Source organism: Scyliorhinus canicula, chromosome 13, assembly GCF_902713615.1.
Source record: "Scyliorhinus canicula chromosome 13, sScyCan1.1, whole genome shotgun sequence".
In the NCBI taxonomy this organism is placed as follows: domain Eukaryota; kingdom Metazoa; phylum Chordata; class Chondrichthyes; order Carcharhiniformes; family Scyliorhinidae; genus Scyliorhinus; species Scyliorhinus canicula.
Window position 1 is genome coordinate 23,147,206 of NC_052158.1, and position 20,047 is coordinate 23,167,252.

Here is a 20,047-nt window from a genome sequence, read left to right on the forward strand (position 1 = left end):
CAAAATCTACATCTCAAAGTTTGCAGATGCTACCAAGTTGGGTTAGATGGTGAACTGTGATGAGGTGGAGAGATTCATCAGCACAATCTGGACAGGTTGGCTGGGTGGAAAAATCAATGGCAGATGCAGTACTCTTTGGATAAATGCAAGATCATTCACTTTGGAAGCAAACATAAGAAGGGAGATTACGACCTGAAGAGCTGTAAATTGGGAGTTGGCGTGTGCAGCGGGACTTGGATGTCGTTGTACACCAGATGTGAAGGTAGGCATGCAGGTGCAGCAGCCGGCAAAGAAGATAAATTGTGTGTTGGGTTTATGTGCGAGGGTTTTCGAGTACAAGAGCAGGGATACGTTGTTTCAATCATACATGATCTTGGTTAGGCCATACGTAGAATATTGCTTGCAGTTTTGGTCACCTTTTCCGAGGCATGGTGTATTTGCTTTCGAGGGTGTAAACCGAAGATTTGCCAGACTGATTCCGATAATGACGGGACTGACGTACGGGAAGAGATTGACTAGGTTATGATTGTTTTTACTCGAGTTTAGACGAATGAGGGGGATCTCATAGAGACTGATAAAATTATATCAGGTCCGGATAGGCTGGATCCAGCCAAAATGTTACCGATGGTGGCTGTGAGTAGAATTAGGGGTCACAGTCTGTGGATTCGGGGTAGACCATTTGTGACAAAGATAAGGAGACGTTTCTTCACCCAGACAGTGATGAGGCTGTGGAATTCAGTACCACAGGAAATAGTAGAGGCTAAGACATTGAATACATCCAGGAGGTGGCTATATGGCACTATAGACGAATGAAGTCAAGGGTTAAGGGCAGAGGGCAGAATTAGTCTATTGAGTTGGATGATCAGCCATAATCGTGACGAAAGGCAGAGTCGCCTGCCTGGGCCTAATGGCCTCCTCCTGCTCATAAGTTCTGTGTTTCTATACATTAAGACAGATACTGTTTATGCGCACTTCATACATAAACAGATAGATACGTAACTAAACAAATAACTAAGTACATAACTGAATACATGTATAGATGCCTATATTAACGCATAAACGAAAGGGTAATCAAATCAATAAATGAATCAATGGGTTAATAAAAAGTAAAAATAAATATAGCAATTATTATTAAATAACTATGGAAGACTGGAAGATGGAGGAGCACAATCTCCTAATGGCGAAAAATAAATATGAAATAATTCATCATTCCTTCAGTTTGAATAAGGATGTGAAAGAATAGTTCTTGAATCTTGGGGAGAGAACAATTTTGAGAGAAGCAACTGTTTCTTCGGAATGAGCTTCAGTTTAAACATGCTGATATCTGTTTCCTGGCGACTAATTTCAGCAGAGCTTTTAAGTGAACGAGGCCAAGTAACTTGTTCCCCTGAAAGGAAAATTAGATATCCAAGCAGAATGCTGCACTGAAGTGCATTGATTTGATAATGAGACTTGAAGGGCAGAAATATACCTATAGTATTGCGTAAGTAACTGCCCATGATACGAATAACAATATTCGGAATAACAATTACCAACCCTATCTGGCTGAGAGAATGACTCACAAAGTAACAGACAATGCATACACAGAGACAAAATATTCCGATTTACTCAACAGTGCAATGTCATGATGACATGTTGATCGAGGGTTAGAAACTGTGTATGCCCATTAAACAACTTTTCAAAAAGGCAGACATAATGGAAGAGGATGCCGATGAGTCCCGATTTGGCGTAACAGATACAATAGCGTTTTTAAATGACTTTGGTTCAGAAGATCGGGAATATACATTTCTGTAGCGAAGAGCAAGGCGCAGAAATGTGCGCGAAGTAACTTCTGCATCTAAAAAGTCTAGTTGGTAAGCCTACACATCTGGGCAAAAAAAAAAAAGAACGAAATTGCTAAAGCTTGTTGTCAAAACGGCGATTCGATGTTGGTGGGCCTTGCGTTTTTATCACATGGATCGACAATTACATTTTTTAAGTTGCCAAATTTGTGGAATTCAAAATGTTTTCATGCATTAACTTTGGATGACTTCATTCCAAACCCGTAAGATCTGGAATCAGCTAAAGTTACGCTTTATTTAAATCAGCACGTGGCAAAGAAAGCAAATTAAAATGGCATGGAGAAACATAAGTCACTGTTGAGTCCCGAAGTTGGTATGGAGCCGAATCGAAACGTCAGCGATTTTCTTTGGGCTTGCCTGCAGTTATGGGAGAATACTGGATTAGGACAAGAACGGAAATATGTGCATGCGAGCAACGAGATAAATTATAATATTTATGAGCTTAAAAGTCGTGCCCTTGTTTCCGCACCACTACTCAAAACCGTCGCCCAATTCCCGTATAAAGATGAAACGGCTTTGTCGGAAAAGTGTCCTGTATAATAAAACGAAATAAGTATACAAAAATATTTGCATCACCTGGAAGGAGTTTTTGAGAACTTGCAATTCCGGAAGATATGTGGCAAAGGGGCAGGTGTTGCATGTCCAGTGCGTTTACGGGTACCCGGGGCAACTGGACAGGGCATTGAAAGTGAAAAGCATGAATTCCCTGCTCGACACACTGCGCCAATTTTCAGTTGGTCCAGATAAGTCTTCGGCGTCCTACTTCAACCTTTGCATGCAAATTTATAGTTGCACCTTGAACTCGTTTACCTCTAAACTCTTTAGAGCCACACGCAAATTAAATTACAGTTTACTCACTTTGAAATTGGTATATTGTATTTGGACCTCACCGAGTAGCCTCCCTACATTAGGTAATGTGTTCCTACTTTGAGGAATACCGGCATTGAACACACGTCATCCCCCGTAATTTCCGGCCAGTTAACATTATTATTCAACACATTGAACTGGACAAATATCGTTACGTTCGAGCTGTTGCAGTGTTTCAATGATTAGCAACATTCCCTCGAGTAACAAGCCCATTTATTCTTGTTATGCAGTGTTTTTACAGTCTCATTGTTGTGTGTTCAACACTTACACAGAAAAGGATGTAATTTACAATTTAGAATTAAATTTGTCACGTGCGTACCTGATCTTTCATATGCTTATTCTTCAATTTTGGAAAAGAGATGTTCATTCTGCTGCCAGTCAAAATAATGTGGGGAAAGTATTTGTCACTGTGCCAAAGTAATAACTGTCCCTTTGTCATTTCTTCAATGACAGTTTTTATTTTCATTTAAGAAAGAGTCATCTCGACCCCAGATCTGCTCTTCACTGCGTTCTTCCTTGCAATTCCCACATTCAAGAAACAGAAGACACATCATGTGGCGATATTAGTTCTTTTTGAGGAAGAGTCATTTTCGATTTCGAATCGTAAACTTATTTGCAACTCCACCAAAGCGCTGTTTACGTAATAGAATCCCGAGAAGCAGGAAAGAGCCATTATGCCCAGAGAGCCAACAAAGAACATTCGAACGCACATTCCACCTACTCAATCCACGCAACCCCAAATAACCTTTGGAAAGAAAGAGGCAATTTAGCATCACCAAACTACCTATCCTGCACATTGCATCAAACCTGCACCTAACTTGCACAACCTGCACACCTGCAATTACGCCTTCATTTGAGTTTCTCAGTATCCATGATATTTTATTTCTACTTTGCGATACACCTATACCGTGTATATTAAAAGTCAATGAAGATGACTAACCATCAATACAAATAAAATGATAACATATGCTTGAATTTTGAAATGATGACGTAATTCAACACATGGCATTTTTTAAACGGACGTGCTACAAGGGAAATAAAAGAAACCATCTGGATTGGATTTACCTTATTGTCACGTGTACCGAGGAACTGAAAAACGTGTTTTTCTGGGAGCAGCTGAACAGATAATTAAGTACGTGAAAAGGAAAGGAAATAAAAGAAAATGCACAATGGAACACAATGTACACAATGTAACTTCCATAACACCGGCATCGCGTGAAGCACACAGGGGTGCAGTGCTAATGAGGTCAGACCAGAAGAGGGTCGATTACGAGTCTGCAAACAGCTGGGACGACGCTGATTTTGAGTCTGTTCATGCGTGTTCTTAGATTTTTGCATAATGTGCCCGATGGTAGCAGTTGCAAGAGTGAGTAATCCGGGTGGGAGGGGTCTTTGATTATGTTGCCTGCATCCCCAGGCAGTGGGAGGAGCAGATGGAGTCAATGTATGGGAGGCAGGTTCCTGTGATGGACTGGGCTATGTTCAGGACTCTCGGAAGTTTCTTGCCGTCCTGGGCCGAACAGTTGTCATACCAGGCAGTGATGAAGCCAGATAGGATGCTTTCTATGGTGCATCTGTAAAAGTTGGAAAGAGTTAATCTGGAAATGCCAAACATCCTTCGTCTGCTGAGTAAGTATAGGCGTTATTGTGCTTTCTTGGCGGCAGTGTCGACGTGGGTGGACCAGGACAGATTTTTGTAGATGTGTACCCATGGGAATTTGAAACTGCTAACACTCTCTACATCGGACCGTTGATGGTGACAGGGGCGTGTACAGTCCTTTGCTCGCTGAAGTCAATAACTAGCTCTTGAGTTTTGCTGGCATTGAGGAATAAATTGTTTTTCCGGCACTCCACTTCGTTCTCGATCTCCCTCCTGTGTTCTGACTCGTCATTATTCGAGGTCCCACGCACTATGGTCGTATCGTCAGCAAATCTGTAGATGGAGTTGGAACAAATTTTGCTACGCTGTCGTGTGTGTGTAGCGAGAACAGTAGGGGTCTAAGTACACAGCTTTGCGGGGCCGCGTTAACTTTAACAAAGATCACTGCCTAGTTAAGTTGGAAGGTTTAATAGTAAACATTCTAAAATATCTGGTTATGATTAAGTTGGAGAAACAATAAGATACACACTTATGTAGTGTTCAAAAAATTCTACTTAATTTTCAAAAATATATAGTAAGAATAATACGAATCAATGTGTGACGTACTACGTAAGATAAGACTGCTGTAAGGATTTAAAATGTGGTATGCTTGATGTTTGAGAATGCTTTAAAACCAAATCAGGCGTGCACACTTTTCATTAAGAGTGCAAAATGATCCTGAGTATCCCATTCAGGAAATTAATTCAAGAGAATCGATAAAACAGCAATGAAGAGATGATCACTTAAAATTACAAAGAGACAAAAAGACTGTGATTTTTAAAAAAACATTCATTTTCCAAGGATGTGGGCATCGCTTGCTGGGGTACAATTCCTTGTCAATCTTTAGTTGTCCTTAAGAGCTGCTGGTGAGATGTAATTTTTAATGCTGACATTCAAAGGTAATGGACACCTCCACTTTGGTTCGGGAGGGAGTTGCAACATTTTCCCCCAGCGACACTGATGGAACGGCGATATATAAGGGATGGTGTTGACGCATTGGTTTTATCACTGGACCAGTAATCCAGAGACCGGCATTCGAATCACAACAACGTAGATTGTGAAATTTAAAATCAATCAATTTGTTGAATTAAAATCTAAGACGCCCATATTTGTCATCAATGAAAGTTAAAATATCTTCCCCTTTCGGAATGGAAAGCGATGACTCTTATCTTGTCTGTCCACCATATGACTGCAGAGTTACAGCAATATAGTTGACTCCGAAATGCCCTTCTGATGGTCGAGCATCTCATAACGCTCATGGACAATTCATTAAAGTTCTTGTCCTTCTAGAGAGTAGTGGTCATGTTCTTGGCTGAATAATGATCAAACACATGATGTGGAGATTCCGTATATGGACTGGAGTGATCACAGTAAGCAGTCTTACAACACCAGGTTGAAGGCCAGCAGGTTTGTTTCGAATCACTAGGTGGTGCAGCACTGCTCCTTCCTGAGGTGAATGACAATGTATGTTCCAGAAACATATATATATATATACAAAGTCACAGATGCAAAACAATGCTTTGAATGCGAGCATTTTCAGGTACTTAAGTCTTTACAGATCCAGAGATAGGAGTAACCCCGGTTTAAAGAGGTGTGAATTGTCTCAAGCCAGGGCAGTTGGTAGGATTTCGCAAGCCCAGGCCAGAAGGTGGGGGGGTGAATGTAATACAACATGAATCCAGGGTCCCGTTTGCGGCCGTACTCATGTGTTCAGAACTTAGCTATAGGTTTCTGCTCGGCGAATTTGAATTGTCGCGCATCCTAAAGGCCGCCTTGGGGTACGCTTGCCGGAGGTCAGAGGCTGAATGACCTTGACGGCTGCAGTGTTCCCCGAGTGGAACTGAATATTCTTGACTGGCCATTATCGCACTATGACCAATCATCCGTTGTTGCAGCGTCTGCATGGTCTCGCCAATGTACTACACTTCGTTAGATCCTTTCCTGCAGCCTATGAAGTAAACAACGTTGGCCGAGTTTCACGAGTATTTATTGTGCACCTGGTGGGTGGAGTTCTCGTGCGTAACGGTGGGACCCATGTCGATGATCAAGTCCGTCTTGCAGAGGTTCTGTGGTATTGTGGTCGCTGTTCTGAAGGCTGGGTCGTTTGCAGCAAACAAGGCTTTGTTTGAGGTTGCGCGGTTGTTTAAAGGCAAGTCTTGGGGGTGTAGGAATGACCTTTGCAAGATGTTCATCATCATCGACGACGTGTTGAAGGCTGCGAAGATGTCATAGTTTCTTCAGTCCGGCGAAGTACAGGACGATGAAGGGTAGTCTGTTGTGTTTGCCTTCTGAGAAGGTTGGTGCAGTGTTGTGCTGTGGCGTGTTGGAACTGTCGATCGATGTGTCGAGCCCCATATCCCATTCGTACGAGCGCATTTTTCAGCGCCTGTAGTTCCAGGAACCAGGAACATTCCTCGTCACAATAGTCGGCTCTGCAGTCTCCAACAGCATCCCAATGGCGACCGCATTGCCACAACATCCTCAGTTCTCAACAAGGTCAAGGTCATTGACAGCTGCCAATCTCCAGATGCAATTCTGCAACTCAGGCACTTCGTTCTGGATCACAACGTCTTCCACTTTGGCAACAGGTTCTTCATCCAGACGCACGGAACATCAGTGGGGAACATATTCGCACGTTAATATGCCATCGTCTTCATGCCCAAGTTTGAACAAGACCTCCTCAACGCACAGGACCTTCAACTGACGTTATACACAAGATTAATCGATTATATGTTTCTCCTTTGGAACCACGGAGAAGAATCACTGAAGCGACTACACGTTGACATCATGAGGTTCCATCCCACCATCAGATTCATCATGGACTACTCTCCAAAATCGGTTGCATTCGGGGAATACTCATCTCCATTAAGGATGGTCACCTAAGCACTTCGCTTGACCGCAAGCCCACTGATAACTTCACGATGCTCCACTTCTCCAGCATCCACCCTAAACACATTAAGGGAGCCATCCCCTATGGAGACGCCCACCGTCGACACAGGATCTGATCAGACGAGGAGGAGCTTAGCAGGCATTTACTGACTTTGAAAGATGCCCTTCAGTAAACGGGATATGTCGCATGACTCATCAGTCAACAGTTCCAACACGCCACAGCATAAAACTGCACCGACCTCCTCAGAAGACAAACACGGGACACAACCAACAGAGTACCCTTCGTCGTCCAGTAGTTCCCCAGTGGAGAAAGTACGATATTTTCTTCGAAAACTTCAACACGTCATCGATGAAGATGAACATCTTGCTAAGGTCATCCCCACACCCCCACTACTTCCCTTCAAATAACCGTGCAACATCAAACAAACCATTGTTTGCAGCCAACTACATAACATTCAGAACAGCGACCTCGATACCCCATAACCCTGCCTGTATTCTGTCCAAGACGTGCCAGATTATCGACATGGGTACCACCATTACACGTGAAAAGACCTACCACCAGGTACGATGTACATATCCGTGCATCTCGGCCAACGTTGTGTACCTCATACGCTGCAGGAAAGGATGTCCTGAAGTCTGGCACATTGGGGAAATAATGCAGATGCTGTGACAATCGATGAACGGACATCGCGCAAAAATCGCCAGGCAGGAATGTTCTCTTCCAGTCGAGGAACACTTCAGCTGTCAAGGGCATTCAGCCTCTGATCTCCGGTAAAGCGTTCTCCAAGGCGGCTTTCAGGATACTCGACAATACAAAACCGCTGAGCAGAAACTTATAGTCAAGTTTCGCACACATGAGTACGGCCTCAACCATCATCTTGGATTCATGTTGCATTATATTCAACACCCACCATCTGGCCTGGGCTTGCGAAATCCTACAAACTGTCCTGGCTTGAGACAATTCACACCTCATTTATCTTCAGTTACCCGTATCTCTTGGTCTGTAAATACTGAATTAACTGCGAATGCTCACATTCAAAGCATTGTCTTTCATCTTTGACTTTGTCTATATATTTTTTTCTCGAACACATCTCTTCATTCACATGGGGAGTTTTACCGGTGTTGTCAGACTTCTTACTGTGAACACATGGGACAGAGAAAATAAATACAGATTTGAAATTAACAATTAAAACGTCGCTCTTCAAGATTTTGCAGGACAGGAGCCAATGGACAATGGACAATTTAGCCGAAATTTGAATGAAGAAACTTGGAGACGAGCAACATCAAACTCATAAAATTAAAGTACGATCACATATAATAGATGTGGATTTTACAAAATGAACATGTGTTCGACAGTTTTATACATACCTTTTGAGAACCAGTTTGCAGTTTCAGTAAAATTCCAAAATGAAGTAATCCGTCTCTAAAAAGATTGCTACGAATCCTTCCCTAAAAAGATTGCTACGAACAAGAGATAGGAGATAGATAACATTGATAAACGGGGCACTTTCAAGTTGGCAGGCGAAACATGTGCATTTGTCGTGATATCAGAAGTCCGCTCTCAGTTGTTTATATCTACATAAGTTCCGAAGGGAAGAGACAGAGTATACTTTTTTTGTTTACTATGGCCACATAATTATGAAGTGTGTACGGTTGATTGGACGGCAATATGGCAGATAGAGTCATAGAGTCACAGATGTTTACAGCATGGAAACAGTCCCAGCGGCCCAGCTTGTCCATGACGCCTAGTTTATATAACTAAGCTAGTACCACTTGCCCACATTTGGCCCATGTCCCTGGATACCCATCCTGCCCAATTAGCTGTCTAACTCTTTTTAAAATGAACCCGCCTCCACCACTGCCGCTGGTTGGCCGTTCCAGATGCTCACAACCCTCTGTGTGACAGAGATACCCCTCTGGTCTCTTTTGTATCTCTGCCCTCTCAACTTAAATCTATTCCTTCAAATTATCGACTCCAATTCCTTTGGGAAAAGATGTTTAATATCTATCTAATGTACGCACTTCATTATTTTATCAAGCTCGCAAATTTCACCCCTGAGCATTTTAATAATTTGCATCGCCTTAAACATCTGTTTTAACTCGTTGTGAATTATTACTACCTAGATCGCAAATTCCATTCAGATAATAAACTATTCGACAATAAGTAGATTGACATTGAATATTTGGGAATCAAGAAGAGTGGCCGATTAGGGATCACGTTTTGCTTCGGTGCAAGCTTGCTTTGCTGCTAAAATGTAATTTTTAAATGACACTGGGTTATTTTTAACTCCTGAAAATATTATTCTTGTTTCGAAGTTGAAACAAAACGTAATATTCCTCTAAATTAATTTCTGTACAGATGATTATGTTTCTGTTCTTCAGATAATAATGAAAAAAAAATCTACCTTCAAATCCTGCATTTAGATTATTCGGACTTATCATAGGAACAATTTTGAAAATGTGCTTAAGTAAATGCAAAAACAAGAATAACACTGTGCCGGTTCATCCATATTAGAGGAGTCAAGGCGAGGCATTTATTTCCAAACTACAATACGTTTCCAATCGCCTTCTTGAAGTATTGCCATCCATGTGGATTCGGCTTCCGCTAAAAAAATAAGTAGATGCGCCTCACGAAATTTCAGCCACCGAATGGAAGAACAAATAGATTCATAATGCACAATGTTGTGCGGTTTGTATTTGAATGTTGTATTTAATACGATACATCATGTGAATGACCGCACCTGATCAAGAAAACAAATGTCGGCAACAGGGCACTTTCAGAGATATTCTGGCGAGTAACCGAAAACGCAAAGTAAGTTTTAATGTTGGCTTTCGTGGTTTTCCTCGTTATGAGAGAATTGTCTCACAATGTTTACTATAAGAGATATTTCTGATTGCTTCAATGAGGAAAATGTATTTCCAAAGTTCCAAATACTTAAAGCACGAAGAAAAGAGATGAAGAATTCTGGATCCTTTAGTGTATTGTACACAAGTAAGGGACAACAGATTCAATGTCGGCCGAATGCAAGGTGAGGTTCAGACAGTGTCTCTGGGCCCAGCAGATGTTTTATGTTTGGACATAAGTTCTGCACATGGGCGCCCGTGGGGACATTCTCTGTTTCCTGACGTGCGCATGCCATGAACATTGAAAGTTAAAAATTAAACTAATTCTCTTCCAGAATCGAATCTGCATGACAAAGATTTGCGTAAGATACTTTCCATTGGGTTATTTCATGCATGGTTTCCTTCTGCAAAACCTAACTTCCACGACCACACTAACGTTGATTTTTTTTCTACAAAAACTAATAAACGAGTTCACAGTGGGAAACTTTCTGTGTTGTCTTAATTATTGATTCAAAATTGCCGGTGCTTTATCATATCATAGAATTTACAGTGCAGAAGGAGGCCTTTCAGCCCATCGAATCAGCACCGGCTCTTGGAAAGAGCACCCTAGCCAAGGTCAACACCTCCACTCTATCCCCATAACCCAGTAATCCCACCCAACACTAAGGGCAATTTTGGACACTAAGGGCAATTTATCATGGCAAATCTACCTAACCTGCACATCTTTGGACTGTGGGAAGAAGCCGGAGCACCCGGAGGAAACCCACGCTCAGAAGATGTGCCTACTCCGCACAGACAGTGACCAAAACCAGAATCGAAACTGGGAAGCCTGGAGCTGTGAAGCCACTGTGCTATCCACAATGCTACCGTGCTGCCTTTCATGATGTTGTTGCCATTACAGTGACCTGATTGACGGGACAGGATTTGCAGCTACAAATTCCAGAATATGGACGTTTCAGGCGGGTTAGAGGGGGGGGGGGGTTGGTGGTTTGGGTGATTATCACATCTGTACTGCGGCGGGGGGGGGGGGGGGAGACCTTAGACGGCAGCCTGGCTATATGGGTAGAGATCAGGAATAAGAATGGTGCAGTCACAATTTTGGGAGTTTACTACAGGCCCGCCAACATCCTGCGAGAGATAGAGGAGCAGATAGGTTGACAGATTTTGGAAAGCAGTAAAAGCAACAGGATAGTTTGTGATGGAAGAATATACCTTCCTCAATATTGACTGGAACTCATTAGTGCTAGGGGCTTGGAATGATGCTCCTTTGTTTTAGGTAGCAGGGATAATCCAAGGAACAACAGCCCGGTGATCCTTACGTAGATGGTAGATAAATTACTGGAGAGAATTCTTCGGGACAGGATCTACTCCCATTTGGAAGCAAGGCGTCGTATTAGTGAGAGGCAGCACGGTTTTGTGAAGAGGAGTTTGTGTCTCAGTAACTTGATAGACTTTTTAGAGGTCACAACGATGATCGATGCAGGTAGGGCAGTGGATGTTGTCTGTACGAACTTCAGTAAGGTCTTTGACAAGGTCCCTCGTGGCAGACTGGTACAATAGGTGAAGTGACCTGGAAGCAGATGTGAGCTGGCAAGATGGATACAGAACTGGCTGGGCCATCGAAGCCAGAGTGTAGCAATGGAAGAGTGCTTTTCTGATTGGAGGACTGTGACTAGTGGTGTTCCGCAGGGACCAGTGCTGGGACTTTTGCTGTTCATAGGATATATAAATGATTTGGAGGAAAATTTAATTAGTCTGATTAATGAGTTTGCGGAAGACACAAAGTTTGGTGGAATTGCAAATAAAGATGAGGATATTCACACGGTACAGCAGGATTTAGATTGTTTGGAGACGTGAGCGGCGAGATGACACATGAAGTTTAATTCGGACAAATGTGGTGTGATGCATTTTGGCTAGTATAATACAGGTAGGGAATATACAGTGAATGGTAGATACTTCAAGAGTATCGATAGTAAGAAAGATCTTGGTGTCCATGTCCACAGGTCACTGAAAGGGGCAACACAGGTGGAGAAGGAAGTCAAGAAGTCATACGGCATGCTTGCCTTCATTGGCCGGATCATTGAGTATAAAAGTTGGCAAGTAATGTTGTGGCTGTATAGGATCTTAGTTAGCCACACTTGGATTATAGTGTTGAATTCTGTTCGCCACACTACCAGAAGGATGTGGAAGCTTTCGAGAGCATTCAGAATAGATTTACCAGGATGTTGCCTCGTATTGAGGGCATTAGCTGTGAGGAGAGGTTGAATAACCTTGGTTTGCTCTCACTGGAACGAAGAAGGTTGAGGGGCGACCTGATTGATGTCCACAAAATTATGAGGGGCACAGACAGAATGGTTCGTCAGAGACTTTTCCCCAGGGTACAAGGGTAAATTACTGGGCGGCATAGGTTTGAGTTGCGAGCGGCAAAGTTTAGAGGAGATCTGCGAGGAAGTGGTGGAAGGAGGGACGATAGTGACGTTGAACGGGTATCTTGATAAAGACTTAAATCTGATGGTAATAGAGGGATACGGACCCCGGAAGCGTATAAGGTTTTAGTTTAGATCGGCAGCATAGTGGGTGCAGGCTTGGAGGGCCAAAAAGCCTGTTCCTGTGCTGCACTTTTGTTTGTTCGTTGTTGTTTTCCAGTTCTAACTATTTGAATGCTATTGTGCTTCATGTATTTTGACAAGATTCAGCAAAGCTTGTGATAACGATATGTTCTGTGGGAAGAAGCACCTCATTATAATTTCACGCTATTTTTGAAAAATTCTCAATGAACGAGTGTCAGTTGGGGTACACATAAACACGGTAGGCCCTGAGTTTTCCGAAGCAGATCGTCCAGTAGCAGGAGGTTAAGCAGCAAACACTAAAAGACACAACTAACTAGTCGGAAATGTTTGGAGCTCGTCGGAGAGAAACTTTGTATTTCGAAATTAGTTCGGCCTTGGGAAGCAAGAGGTGCAAATAATCCTTCCTGGCTTGTCCACCAGCGATTCATGAGCCTCCCGAATGGGTAGAAAATGTAACAAGCATTCATAGCAAATGTGTCGATGCGGAGAGTTCTGAAAGCACTCCCCGATCGATTATCTAAGATAAATTGCATGCATTAAGTTCAGGATAGCAAATATGACGGAGAACGTGGTTGCAGAGATAAGCATCTCAGGTTCAGTTCAAGAAAATTGCGCAGCGATTGCCTCGTTTGTTGTGTAAAACACTGGTGTTTCCCAACTTAGCCGAACGAATTACGTCGGTTCAGCAAAGCTTATGGCATTCCAAAATATTACATACTAACTGGGCAGCCATGTTAATGATTTCCTGTATGAAATACTTACACTTTTTAAACTTGGTCTAGTTTGATACAGTTGTACACAATGTGCATTACCACCTTGAAGTTAGTGGTTCCTTTAATTTTAATTATTTCAGTCACTTCACATCATTTATGATGTTTGCAAATGGCCAGACAGAAGCGGCTGGATTCTCCAATTTGAATAATAACTGCTATGCGGTGTGGGAGCAGTGGCCTTTACGCCAGATGAAATGATGCAAAAGCTGCAACGATCCTCTGTCTGGTGGGTGGCTTGCAGCCATGCCACGTAAAACTACCTGGAAATGTTATGTGACAGAGAAATCTGCACTTCCGTGGCCAAAATTAAAGCACATGATCAGATGATAGCGAATGTTACTAAATCACGCGCTATTTGTTTTGCAGCCTACATCACGACTTGCATTAATCCTATCGCGTTCGTGTCCTAGATTTAGCTGCACCATTCCATAAAATTCAGGCACAAAATTGTAAAGACCAAACAACAAACTGTTTCTGAAGACTTCTGATTCCCTGCAATTGACGTCAAATAATGAACAGAACCTGGGTCAAATGAAACTGGATCACTGTAAATGCGCTCTGACCAAACTTTCAATGTAATTGTCAGGAATGACAGCTACTTACTCGGCCGTCGTTCAATTCATCGCACTGCCAGTTCTCGCGCATATTCACCAACACTATCTGCAACAATTTGAATCCAAATTTGTAACGATAATTAGACGTCGCATCCCGCCAAGCGGATTGATGTTAAAAGTTCAATAGTTTTCACGTGGCTTGCAGGTTATTTGTTCCTTCAGAAAGGTCACCACTCACTCTTTCATAAGTAATTGTCAAAGACAAGCAGCTAATTCGCATGTCTACGTACAACTATAAAAAAGCATAAACGAATAACATAAAATAAAAACATAACTAAACCAGGAAATATTAGTAAAGTTACGCCTACTTAAAACATATATCAATTCATTTTCAGAAATAGAAAATTTGAAAAAACGGCTTGAAGAAAAGGGTTAGCGGAATTTTAAATCGTTCAATGTTGTGTGCCGTTAAGGTGTATTTTTTTTGTTCAGTTACAATTTTCAGCACAGTTAGATTTAGTTTGCTGCGGAAAATAAAGTTCAATGTATTACTTAATTGATTTGGTGGTCGAAGTTGTCGACGAAAAGTTCTAACATATAACTGCGAGAAAAAGTTCCAGATTTAGGTGTCAGTGAAAGAAACAAATGACAAAACTTATGTTGAAGTGATTTCGGATATTTTGTCCCTTGTTTTATTCGGCAATTATTTTTCTCCACAATATCCTGCAATATTTTTGTGCCATCTACACATTTCTGAATTTAAAGCAATTAATCCGATCAAGCAGTAAGGAGGAAAATTCGTACTCTGACTCGTCCTCTGCGAACATTGTTTTTGTCGTTTCAGCTAAATACGAGGTTGAACACACCTTAGGTAAACAAGAACAATTGTCAATGGTTTACATGTCTTGTACCGTATTTAAAACAAGTTTTCTGTGTTTCCGCCACCACATCGAACCAAATTAATTATTCTGTGCCGTGGCAGGAAGTTTGTGGCCGCTATTTGACCACAATTGGAGGAACTTAGATGGCTTGAGAATCAGCTTGTTGTATTGTCTTTTCAGTTTTCTGCTTGAATTTAATGGAATAGTGTGGCTCAAGTGATCATCTAACTATTGGATCAATTGTATTTGTCCCTGTTCATCAAACACTGTTTCGGCACAGTAAGGAACGGTATCAAACTTATAGGATCCACTTTCATTTTTGACCATTATTACCAATGCACTGGCGACTAAATTGCTTCAATTGCACAATGTAACAGCTCTGGAAACAGTCTTCAGAGGAAGGGCACATTCATTCTCTGTAAGGACAATTTTGTTTACCTTTCGTTTACGTTCAGAACACATTTCTTTAATTTTCAATTTAGAGTATCTAATTATTTTTGTTTCCACTTAAGGCGCAATTTAGCCTGCCCAATCCACCTTATGGGGGTGAAACGCACGCAGACATGGCGAGAATGTGCAAACTCAGACGGGCAGTGACTCAGGGTCGGACTTCAAACACGGGTCCGCAGCGCCGCAGTCCCAGTGCTAACCACTGTGCCACATGCCGCCCTCAGAAATAATTTCTTGAGTCATTCACCTCCTCTGCTTCCAAAGGTTTTCTGCAATCTTTTCAGGCTCATCTTCCTTCCACCGTCCATTTGTCCGCAGTTCATTATTTTCCGAAGTTCACGTAATGTTTAACTACGTGGCAGGTATGCGTAGAGTTGTCGTTATGCCGCAGAAGCAGACCCACCCTTTCTACCGATGCTAACCCTGTTTCTTAACATTCGGAACGGAGAACCATCAGATTGTTTAACTATCGTAAACATTGTGCAATTGAGTGGGTACGTTACACTTCAAAAAAATATTTGATATATATCAACGTGCAGCCAGTTCAGAAAGCAATTTGTTGACTCCCCGAAATACAAATTGCTGTGGAATAAATAACTGTTTTTGGTGAACAAAAAGAACATCGATTTGGATCTAATTTCAGAGAATCCCAACTGCGCAGAAAGCGATCATTCCGCCAATAGAGTCTGCATTGACCATCCGAAAGAGCAAACTTCCGATGTCCAGTATAAAGATTGTACATATTACTTACAATCATTGCATACGTAACGTTTTGTGCTGCACTTGTGGACGATTCATTGTTGGAAAATCGAACACTTATGTTTTTAAGTATTTGATGTGTTTCCACATTTTTTTTCTGGTGGTCCTTCTTCTTCACACACTTTGATCCATCGATCTTCCTTTCATAGCGATAAAGCACAAGCTAACTGATGAACGTAACACACTTCAACAAAAATGTAACATGATTGGATATAAATATCAATTTTAGCTCCTGGAAGCTTATCCTTATTGGACATGGGAAGAAGATATTCGAAGGGCAATCATTCAGTTGCTCATCTGATTTTCTATCTGAGCGACAATATATGAATCAATAACAATATTTTGCAAGCATTAAATCGTGATTCAAAACGAAGCTGTTTCTTGAGCCTCAGTCTTGGTTATGTCGCTACACATCGGCTTAATTATTTGCAGGCAAGAAACGGGTGGATTAGTAACTCACTACTCGTAATACATTGGAAAATTTAATACCTAATCAATTGGAGGCCAATTATCAAGATTAATCTTTACCCCCCAACCTCACTTTGCATTATGTTCCCATAAGTGTATAATCTTCAGATCCGGAGACATACTTTATCTTTGACCCGAAGTCCTGATTTTATTTCCTCGTTTTTAAAGAAATAAAGCAATTGAAAGAAAGTCTCGAGGGTAAAGGTGAGTGTAAGAATGGAAAGTTCGCTGTTGTAATAATAATCTTTATTAGTGTCACAAGTAGGCTGACATTAACATTGCAATGAAGTTAGATCGCCCCACTCCGGCGCTTGTTCGGACACACCGAGGGAGAATTCAGAATGTTCAATTCACCAAACAAGCAATTATTTCAGCATATGTGTGAGGAAACCGGAGCACCCGGGAGACAGCAAGCGGACTCTACAGAGAATGTAGTCCAGCCGGGAATCGAATCCTTGTCCCTGCCACTGTGCAGCATCAGTGCTAACCATTGTTCTACCGTGATGGCCATCAAGAATCTAAGGCAGACTATCCGCAATGGTAAGTTCATTCTTGCAACGAACGAATCCATGGATACACCGGCGGAATATTGCAGGCTTTATTTCATTATCACGATGAACCAAATCCACTGCACGCACGAATATTTGTGCAAGAAACAGTCTGCTCTTCATCTCCGCCTTGTGTCTCCCGCCCACCAGGTCGCAGGTCTTGGTGTCACCACCCATGAGATGTAGCGCCATCACTGCCAGTCGTTATCAAGTCCACTCTGAATCTTATCTGTTTCATTTGCATAAAAATTATTTTACGGAATACCAATATGTATTTGCCGAAGCTGCTCTAACTAGCCTCGTGAGATAACATAGAAAATATTCGCGGATTAACTGCTCTGCACTGCTTCAAATGGAAGCGTGTCCTTCCTTCCCATGTTGAACAATATTGCATAGGGTGCCGAAAAATGTGCTCTGTGTTTGCAAAGCAGCACGTTTGTTATCTTTCTGGACCACACCACTTGCAAGGCATGCTAATAGTTCATTCAGCTTTACATTTTCATGTTGTTTCTGCAAGCTGACTTTTGGTGACTCATGAACATGAAAATTGAGTTATTTCTGTTTGCACCAGCCTGCAGTCTTGTCACTTAAATGTTATTCTGTACTAAATTTATTCCTCGCTAAGTGGGCTCACATCTCACATTTTTATATCCTGTAATCCTCCTGCCAATCTATGTGGATAATCTATTACAGTGCCTGTAGACTCCGTATCGTCATAACAAATGTGTTTTTACGTTTTTGAGAAATGTTTTATATTGCTCACTCGTTTGCTTCCATTGTCCAATTCGCCCAGTGCTATTATTACATGTTCAGTGTTTATTTATTGGTTTCTGAAAGCATTTCCATAATTTGGCCAACGTGTAACTTTCACGGCATATGACACTTCTATTTTTCTTTAATGACTCATTGAACGTCCTTCGTCAGCCATTGGTGTTGATTACTTCAAGTGGAATATTTCTTCATCAGTGGATTATTATTTTGTTGGGATTTATCAAATCGCCTTACATGGGAGCGGCATGTGGCGCAATGGGTAGCACTGGGACGACAGCGCTGAGAACGTGGGTTCAGGTCCCGGCCCCCGATATCTGTCCGTGTGCAGTTTGCGTGGGTTTCACTCCCACAACAAGAGCTGTGCAAGTTAGGTACATTGGCCACGCTAAATAGTCCCTTAATTGGAGAAAAAAATAATTGGACACTCTAAATTAAAAAACAATATATCACTTCAAATGTACGATATTTCAGTTTACCAGAATCCTTCTCACCAAGCTATGCAGTAACCACTGGGACCTCTCAGACCATGAGCCAGGTTTGTCTTCGCATATTTGTGAAAGTTTAAGACACCATTTAAGGGCACGCGCATCCCAATTTGACCGACAGCCAAATTGTATCATGTTGCGATCCCTCGGGCAGGTAAAACTCTTTATTATGAAGTATTTGACTGATCCTGCCTCATTACACATTACCAGGTTCAATATTTCGTCCATTCTACAATCAAGGACGTACTGCTGCAATATGGCATTAAAGTGCAATACATGCACTCATTATCCACTTAGACATTGTCAATCCACATTGCCAAATTAATGTCAAGTTGAAAGTCGCATGTGATAATTGCAGTAAAGTGCTTCCAGACCCGTTATTATCTATTGACGTGTTGTCGACAACATTGTTTTTTTTTTACTGTTATGGGGACTATAATTATGTGATTATTAAGCTATTCCCTGTGTAATTACACCCACATTTATTCCACATACATAATATCTAAACCAAGATTATTTATCATTGTTGTACTAAGCTGATGCCTCCGAGATTTATGTGACGTCCACATACTTTCACAGTATCGATCCTCAATCTCACACAATCTTCAACAAGACGGTCATCTTGCAACACCGCCACTATTAATGTGATATTACCAACTCGTAGATTTATATTTGTGAAGTTATTTGATCAAACGTATCACAAATTCTGAGTGCGGAATAAGTATGTTTTCAAAGAACAATATAATTACGAATAATCAGTGTATTATATGGAAGGACATATTAGTCTCTTGAGACGGCAAGGACAACGGCGTGGCTTAAATATGACTGGGTAATGTACATAGGGAGCGGAGGCGTGGATCAGAGGGATATATATAGAACAGTACAGCACAGACCCTTCGGCCCTCGATGTTGTGCCGAGCAATGATCACCCCACTCAAACCCACGTATCCACCCCATACCCTTAACCCACCACCCCCCAATTAACCTTATTCTATAGGATACTAAGGGCAATTTATCATGGCCAATCCACCTAACCCGCATATCTTTGGACTGTGGGAGGAAACCGGAGCACCCGGAGGAAACCTACGCACACACGGGGAGGACGTGCAGACTCCACCCAGACAGTGACCCAGAATCGAACCTGGGACTCTGGAGCTGTGAAGCATTTATGCTAACCACCATGCTACCGTGCTGCCCTCTGAGAGCTCTGGAGAAAATTATCCATATTGGTCACGGTTAGTGCAGCACGGTGTAGTGATTAACACTACTGCCTCAAGGCATAGAACATAGAACAGTACAGCACAGAACAGGCCCCTCGGCCCTCGATGTTGTGCCGAACAATGATCACCCTACTTAAACCCACGTAACCCGTATACCCATAACCCAACTATCCCCCCATTAACCTTACACTACGGGCAATTTAGCATGGCCAATCCACCGAACCCGCACATCTTTGGACTGTGGGAGGAAACCGGAGCACCCGGAGGAAACCCACGCACACACGGGGAGGACGTGCAGGCTCCACACAGACAGTGACCCAGCCGAGAATCGAACCTGGGACGCTGGAGCTGTGAAGCATTGATGCTAACCACCATGCTACCTGGTACCTGGGTCCAAATGCCGTCCCCGAGCCATCATCTGTGTGGAGTTTGCACATTCTCCCCCTGTCTGCATGGGCCTCACCCCCAGAATCCAAAAAAGATGTTCA

At 42.2% G+C, this 20,047-nt stretch overlaps 1 protein-coding gene across 1 annotated transcript in view; it reads left to right on the forward strand.

Annotated features, from left to right (window-relative positions):
- The window catches only part of LOC119976524 (golgin subfamily A member 4-like), a 1,176,663-nt gene that overhangs the window by 930,981 nt on the left and 225,635 nt on the right, over nucleotides 1-20,047 (forward strand). Inside the window, exons 140-143 of the mRNA XM_038817077.1 lie at nucleotides 10,416-10,442; nucleotides 14,373-14,408; nucleotides 14,822-14,848; nucleotides 16,704-16,739. Coding sequence (XP_038673005.1) covers nucleotides 10,416-10,442; nucleotides 14,373-14,408; nucleotides 14,822-14,848; nucleotides 16,704-16,739 — 126 coding nt within the window. The remainder of the gene's footprint in view (nucleotides 1-10,415; nucleotides 10,443-14,372; nucleotides 14,409-14,821; nucleotides 14,849-16,703; nucleotides 16,740-20,047) is intronic.